At 39.7% G+C, this 8,200-nt stretch overlaps 1 protein-coding gene across 1 annotated transcript in view; it reads left to right on the top strand.

Moving 5' to 3' along the window:
- rnf157 (ring finger protein 157) overlaps window positions 1-8,200 on the top strand; it is a gene marked incomplete in the record, with an annotated part of 20,542 nt that overhangs the window by 10,475 nt on the left and 1,867 nt on the right. The window contains 13 exon segments of the mRNA XM_014030492.1: window positions 824-941; window positions 1,029-1,095; window positions 1,170-1,213; window positions 1,290-1,337; window positions 1,486-1,557; window positions 1,657-1,816; window positions 4,700-4,812; window positions 4,895-5,127; window positions 6,273-6,375; window positions 6,493-6,601; window positions 6,994-7,205; window positions 7,301-7,363; window positions 7,451-7,499. Coding sequence (XP_013885946.1) covers window positions 824-941; window positions 1,029-1,095; window positions 1,170-1,213; window positions 1,290-1,337; window positions 1,486-1,557; window positions 1,657-1,816; window positions 4,700-4,812; window positions 4,895-5,127; window positions 6,273-6,375; window positions 6,493-6,601; window positions 6,994-7,205; window positions 7,301-7,363; window positions 7,451-7,499 — 1,391 coding nt within the window.

Here is an 8,200-nt window from a genome sequence, read left to right as displayed (position 1 = left end):
TAATAATAATGTGTTTGGTTGTTACCTAAAAAAGTTTCATAACAAAGTAAATAGATGTTATCCTGTCTATAATCAAATGTTGGCTCAACTCAGCCAATTTTTTTTGAGATTGTTAATAAACTCAGTTATTCTGGAAAGACATGTTCTTGTTAACTTGCTAACTATACCAATGTGAAAGCTTTGAAGACCAAAACACTCTGTAATGAATCTCACTTGTAAAATGCACAAGCCATGTTTTAATTTTTTTATTTCTACGTGTATCTTTGTTTTTTCATGCGACCCAGCCTTGCTGTTGCAAGAATTAGTTGTAAATTATGTTTTATCAATTTAAATAATTTATTAAGTAATTTTATTTATTAATTTGCTGATTATTTATACAAAAAGGCTACTTTCTACTACAAAATGCATAAATGTAAACATCAACATTTAACATTTGCATTTGGTTTCACACATTTAGATTTAGGATTTGATATTTGGGATATTATTTGTGTTTCTGTATGAATTTTTTTTGTATTTATATCTACTGGCTGTGCACCAAATTGCCCCTTAGGGATAATAAAGATTCTTGAACTTGAATTTAGGCATAAGATTAAATCGAACATTCAGTAAAAACTAACATAATGTATGAACAGTGAGCTAAATAACAAAATGTTAATGGTTTTTTTGTAACTAGGACTTTACGCTCAGAAAGTGAGCTAAATGTTAAAAACATTGAAGTTACATTTTTMAACARTTTATTTTACACTTGGCGCCCCGTAGCAGTGTTTTTTCAGGTAGGATTTCTGACCTCATGTTTCCTCTCCTCCTGTGCGTTCCCCTGCAGTTACCTTCCACAGGACAGCTCCCTGCAGTCAGAGACGGTCCATTTCAAACGGGGGGTGTCCCAGCAGTTCTGCCTGCCCTCGCACACCGTCAACCTGAGCGAGTGGGCCGACGACGAGGTCCGTGCCGACGCTCTTCTGCTAAAACGCAGCAGGTGTGAAGCTCAGAGGCAGACAGACTGATAACCACGGTGTTTCTMTTCTCAGCTGCTGTTCGACATGGACAAGGAGGTCTTCCCCATGGTTGTTCAGGCTGTCGTGGACGAAGGAGAAGGTGAGCTGTRGGCTTTAGTTTTGGCTGATGTGACTGTACAGCAGAGGTTTAATGCAGAGATCTGTCTGTTGTAGAACATTTGGGCCACTCTCACATCCTGCTGGCTACATTTGAAAAGGTAAGACTGAGACTCAATAACCTGATGTCTTAGATTGGTTTAACATTAACCTTATTAACACATGCGACTTTTGCAGCACATGGATGGGAGTTACTGTGTAAAGCCTCTGAAGCAGAAACAAGTGGTGAATATTCCAGCTTCTCGCCTCCCTTCCTTCCAGCTTTTGTGTTCGACGTTTGAAAGACAAAAGATTTATTTCCCCTCYAACATTTTACACCTGTCCCTCGAGACCTGCAGCCTTTATTGTTCTTCATCGTGCTTTTCCCTCTCAGGTGGATGGAGTGAGTTACCTGCTGCAGGAGATATATGGGATCGAGAACAAATACAACAGCCAGGAATCAAAGGCAAGACCCCCCCCACACCCACACACACACAAAGCTAAAATATTTGATACAAAGAAATCTTTGAAATCTCAACTTTTTGTTGTTGTTTTTGCTCTGCAGGTTTCTGAAGATGAGATCAGTGACAACAGCGCCGAGTGTGTTGTGTGTTTGTCTGATGTGCGAGACACTCTCATCCTGCCGTGCAGACATTTATGTCTCTGCAACGCCTGCGCAGACACGCTGCGCTACCAGGCCAACTGCTGTCCCATCTGCAGGCTGCGTGAGCTTTCTACCGAGATTTAAAAAACAAAAAAGGATTTTAACTGCTTTAATTAATCTTTAGTCTGAAGCAGAGGTGGGTAGTGTACTGAAGTAGAAGTAGAAGTACTTGAACATATTTTTACTCTAGTAAAAGTAAAATCTAACAATCCAAGATATGACTCAGGTAAGAATAAAGCAGTATTTTGTAAAGAGGCTACGTGAGTACTGAGTAACTGATTTAATATTTTAAAGGGGCAATATTATGTGTTTCTCAGGCATATATTTAAATACTGTACCATTAGAAAGAATCTGTCACCGTCAGTTGTTATTAAAATGCTGTTTTATGTTTAAATAGAAAATAAACTTGACTTCTCATCACTTACTCTTCTAAAGGCCTTGAAATTGGCCTCTGTCTTTTTAAGAACCACCTTCCGCTTCTGTCCCGCCCATTTCAGCGCGGGGGTGTGGGGTGGGGGTGCGCTCGCTAAAATGCTATGATTCAGGTTACTTGGCATTTGAAAATACATTTCCTCAAAGGTATTTTGAATCTGAAAAGTACGGAGTCTGCGAGGGGACATGGGGGATTTTTTTTTCTTTTTGCATTCCCTCGCAAAAGTCGTTTAACACTGTTCTGCCTGACAGTTTATTATCAAATTGACATGTTCACCATTAGCTGCACGACGGCTCAGTGGTTAGCACCAACGCCTCACAGCAAGAAGGTCCTGGGTTCGATCCCCGGTTCGGACCTGGGGTCTTTCTGTGCGGAGTTTGCATGTTCTCCTCGTGCTTGTGTGGGTTTTCTCCGGATACTCCGGTTTCCCCCACAACACAAAAACATGTACAATAGGTTGCCTTCAGGCCCAGGCCGCTCTTGAAAAAGAGATCTGAGATCTCAATGGGATTTGCCTGGTAAAATAACAGTAAAATAAAATAAAAAATAAAAATAAATAAAAATTAGCGAGTTAGCCTACTGCTTTAACTCAGCTTCAGAATGAATATATCACACAGCCATGCGTTGAAGTATGTCATATGCCGATAAGCCACGTAATATCAATGTCAATTTCACGAACTTGTGGCGACACATCCTATTTGGTAACCGGATATTTCAAAATAAAAGTTTGATTTATATGGACGTTCATATACAAAACCTTTTTTTGCGTGGGAACGCAAAACGATATTGCAAGGTAACGCAAAAGTATTGTGAGGGAACGCAAAGGTATTGCGAGGGAATGCAAAAGAAAAAAATCCCCCCATGTCCCCTGGTGGGCTTCGTAAAAAAGTGCTTCACTGAGTGAGAAGTAGTAAGAGCTCAGCAGACAGTTTCAGTTTCACTTTCAGTTTCACCAGTTGTTTGCTTTGTTGCTGCTGAGAGCCTGCAGGAGTCATGGGCAGGGTGTGTGGGGTGGGGGGTGGGGAGGTGTGCTCTGTGATGAGGAAGCTCGGCTTGGAGACAGCCCAGAGGCGGAGCTGGTCCCAAAAGGCGGTTCTAGTCCCAACCGGTCGTTTTTGCTCCCTGCCTGTCTGCCTCAGGACACTACAGGATTTCTCAAACATGCATGAATGAGTCAAAGTAAGACTCTGGGCATGTTTTTTGATGAGAGGATAACATTATAACATGATATAAAACTCAAAAAAGTTGATTTTACATGATATAGCCCCTTTAATAGAATAGAATAGAATAGAATAGAATAGAATAGAATAGAATAGAAATAGAATTTAATTTATTGTCCCCTAGAGGAAATTTGTTATGGACTCGGGGTGTGTGTTGCATAATAGCAGCTGCCCAAACAAACAATAAATACGAATACAATACACATGAACATCTAAAAACATAGACTACACAACAGTTTAAAAACAACAGAACACAAAAATTAGTGTACTTCCAGGCCTGAATGTGTCCATTTCAAAAATTTCATTCAAATTTTGATAGAGATGGGTACAAAAGAGTTTTTAAAATGGTTCAATTTAGTTTTTGGGATTCTGTACCTTTCTACTCGAAGGCAAGAGCTCATATTCCACATACAAGATGTGGGACAGATCCCTCTGCGCCTGCCTAGCCAACTTTTAAACACCTTTTAAAACAGCAAAACTTACTAAAATGCTGAACAAACATCATATAAAAAAAGTATGTGTGTATGTAAGAGTAGCAATACTTCATAATAACATTACCGGAGGTTGGTAGAGTACCCAAAAATTGAACTCAAGTCACAGTACCACAACTTCAACATACCTTTACTCAAGTAAAAGTAAAAAGTAATCATCCAAGAAATGACTCAAGTGAGAGTAAAAAGTATTTAGTAAAAAGGCTGCGTAACTGATGAAGACATCAGTCATTTAATATTTAAAAATGACATCATCAGATGGACCAAAATATAAAGCTGTGGAAATTTTGGTATTTTAAAAATRGAAATGAAAATAATTCATATAAATAAAATAAAAAGTAATTTAGGCAAAATAAACATTTTTCAAAATAAGTTTCTTTCAAAATAAAATGTATGAAACTAACAAAAACCTCATCTGTGTGTGAGAGTAAGAGTAGTAAAACTTCATAATAAAATTATTCAAGTCAAAGTAAAAAGTACAGTGTCGTAAAAATACTAATAAAAGTAATTTTTTCCAAGAAGTTACTGAAGTAAATGTAACTGAGTAAAGTCAACTAGTTACTACCCAACTCTGAATATTACTCAAGTAAAGTAAAAAGTAAAGTCTAGTAAATCCACTCCTAAAATAACATTTTTTCACCAAAGAATTAGTCATATACGTAAATGTAGTTGCTGCCCACCTGTGGTCTAAAGGCATGAAATAGTTCCTCTCTGTTTAACATCAGTTACATTTTTCTAAAACCTGTTATTGTTTCACACCTACGGTAAATAAACCTTTGCTCTTGTTTCACTTCCCTCAGCTTTTAGAGCTTTGCTGCAGATCCGAGCCATGAGGAAGAAGCTCAGTCCTCTGACGCCAACCAGCTTTAACCCCGTCATCACCTCGCAGACTTCAGACTCCGAGGAGCACTCTGTAAGGCAGGAGAAACATCACCTGAACGTGGACAGACCATCCCTTCCAGTCAAACGAAAGGTTTCCTCTGCTCTCGTTTCAGGCGTCGGAGCACGTCCCTCCGGGTTACGAGGCCGTGTCTCTCCTGGAGGCGCTGAACGGGCCACTGAACACCTCCTCGGTGGTCCCGCCTCCGCTCCACTCGGGCCCCAGCCACGTCGCCGGGGTTCTGCCGCCGTACAGCAGCGAGCCCCACCCAGCGCCGGCCCGCTCCGTCTCGCCTCTCGACCAGTCCAACTCCAGTCAGGGGCTGAAGCTGAAGAAGAGCGGCTCAAAGTGAGTCCCATACGTCAACCCTTACCTGCAACTACCGTACAACTCGCACCAGAGAGAGCGGAAAAAATGCAGAACTTATTTCTAGCGGCAGGACAGGTTGGAAGATTGTTATTTGATGTTATTTATTGTTTTTTTTTTCTATCATCCAACAGGCTCTGACGTGTTAGATCAATTTTAATGCTGTCAAATGATTAATATTTTTAATCTGATTAATCCCAAAGTAGCTGTGATTTAATCATGATTAATCTTAAATTCAATATACATTTCTATTGCATATTGCTAAAATAAATTACTTGAGTTATTAATTAGTTTTTAATGTTTTTATTTAGAAAACAAAATTGATGCTTAGACAGGATTTTTTTGAATATAAAACAGGACCTAAAAATGCTCCAAACATATTTGAGTCAGTTAAATTTTGTGCAGAATAATGAGGTTAAATCAAGAATTCAAGGATTTTCATTCCAAATGAGTACATGAGGAGGAATGAAAGATAAATACTAAGGTCACAGTTGTCAGCAAAACATAAAAAATAAAGTAAAATAAGCCATAAGAAGACAAAAAAACTGAACATAATGTGTTAAACATGTAGTTTTTAAATTTATTTTATTTATTCAACCTTTATTTATCCAGGTAAACTGTTTGAGAACCACTTCTCATTTACAAACAGGACCTGTCATGCTCTGAGTGCATTGTGATATAAAAACCTACATATTCAACCATAGTAAAGTGATTGTAAATTTTAATCGTGATTAAATTTTTTTAATCTATGCCCAGCACTAAAATGAATCAATATGAATTAACTCGATTAATTTCACAGCCCTAATAAATTTGAAAATGAGGTTTTGAAAAAATCCGTAAGATTGCTCTAAACATCCACATACCTGCAAAATGACATAAAATCCTTATAACTTACGGACAATCCATACAACTTGACATGTGTGGAGTCCACTTTTGTTTTTTCATCTGAAACACTTCGTATTTGCAGCGACTGTCTTAACATTGAACAATTTGATTACATTTATTTTAATTTCTTTTATACGTTGTGTAGAAATACTTGCTCTGGCATTAAGGGAGAACTTCAGCTGGTTTCTCACACCACCCCGTGGTGCTCTGGTCTGACGCCGGTCCACTTTTGTTTATCTAAGATCACTTTCCCAGAATTCCTCTGTGCTTCCTGAAGAGGAGGATGAGAAGTCGTGCAGCGAGTCAGACGCCTGTCGCCACAAACTGGTTGTGGATCAGCAGGAGGTGTGTGTGTGTGTGTGTTAAACAAAGACGCAGTTTATCACCAGGAAGGTTCACGTTTTGTGTTTTATATGTAAAATAATAGAATCTGAGCTGGCAGCTGCTTGTTTTGTCCCACAGAATGGAGTGACTCCAGACAGCGAGAACCTGACTCTGTCCTCGTCTGGAGCCATCGATCAGTCCCCGTGCACCGGTACTCCACTCTCCTCTACCATCACCTCCCCTGAAGGTAGATAAAAACTGCTTGAGCGTGATGTTTACCTTGAAGCCTGGGCTAAAATCGGCACCATAATGTGTTACAACTCTCTCTCCATTTCTGATTTTTATATTTGCCACAGCACTGGCAGGAACACAAGAGGAGAAAACTGGAGTTGTATTAAAATTAAGTGTTGTCGGAATTTAATCCGTTTTTAAGGGAAAACTGAAATATTTGTTTTTGCTCGCAGTCATTTTCTTCAAGACACTTTTAAAAATTGTTGTCAACAAAAAGAATCAGCTTCTTCCGCCTAAATAAGTCAAAAATATCCGCTGACAAGTAACACAAAAAAAGCAAACGAAAAATAGCTCGTCCAGATCCCGAGCCGGACTGGACCGTGACGTCTGTCTCCGTCTGTCTGCCAGACCCCGTGAGCAGCAGCCTGGCCCAGTCTGTCATGTCCATGGCCTCGTCGCACTCCCAGCACTCCCACATCAGCGCTGACACCATGTCCTCCATGTCAGGGTCCTACCTGGCCGGGGCCGAGGGCGAGCCCGTCGGGGACGAGGGTGAAGATGGGGTGGAGGAGAACCAGGACGCCCCCATGGAGAGCCGAGGACCGCTGCAGCAGGAGGCGGTAAGGGCCGAGGAGACGACACGATCCGGTTCAACTGTAAAAGTTTCGTTTCATCACAGAATTATCTCTTTCTGGACACGTTTGTTTATGTTCAGGACCTTTCTAAGGAGACAAAGGGACAAAACTACTCGTTGGCTGCGGAGGAGCAAGATTCAGAGGTGACTGAACTCATGAAACAAGTCAAACATGCTCAAATTTAGTTTCTAATTTGACTTTTTTTCTGTTTTGTTTTTCATTTATTGAAGGGAAATGATGTCACTGAAGAGGACTGCCCCTCCCCTTCTAATGGGAAAGGTAACTATGATGCTCATCCCTCACCTTTAAACCCAGACCTCTCACCTCCCTTTGCATTTGTCGCTCTTCAACCATGAGAACAACAGGTTTGTGCTTTCATGAACTCACAGAAATAACCATTCTATTGTTATCATTGTCCTCTAGATGGAGCAGTTTCTCTCATAATGTTTGCAAACCTGCAGTGTTAGGGCTGGAGTGGATCTTTTCTCATGCAGAACACGTGTAAAGGGCCAAATTTTATTCACAAGAAGCCCTTTGATCAGGGTTTTCATTTGATAGAGCCCTTTAAATTTTTAATTGTGTCCATTTGAGCCCAGCTGTTAATCTGAAAACTTAAACGCTACACTCTTTAGAGAGTCCAACACTTAAACTGTAAAAATTACGCAGGGAAAACACTTTAAATGAAACTAACACAGAACATTCTGAATTTAAAGGGATCCTTGATTAGTTGTAACATTAGACTTTATTTGATAAACATATATTTTAACTGTAAAATAAAGACTGTAAAAATACAGTAGGATGTTCAGTTTTGTACATTTTAAAATATATATTTTAGCACTGACGGAGCCATTTTATTTACATGCAAAGCATTCTGGGTAAATGATGACGTGGATAGGTCCTCGGTGTGAGCGAGCTATATCCTCCCTGAAGGTTAATCTTGGACAATATCTGATGATCGACTCTTTTAAATGAAACCAGAG

This window comes from Austrofundulus limnaeus, unplaced genomic scaffold, assembly GCF_001266775.1.
Source record: "Austrofundulus limnaeus strain Quisiro unplaced genomic scaffold, Austrofundulus_limnaeus-1.0 Scaffold1070, whole genome shotgun sequence".
Taxonomy (NCBI): domain Eukaryota; kingdom Metazoa; phylum Chordata; class Actinopteri; order Cyprinodontiformes; family Rivulidae; genus Austrofundulus; species Austrofundulus limnaeus.
The sequence above is the reverse complement of the archived record's forward strand: the minus strand, read 5'-3'. Positions and strand labels throughout refer to the sequence as shown.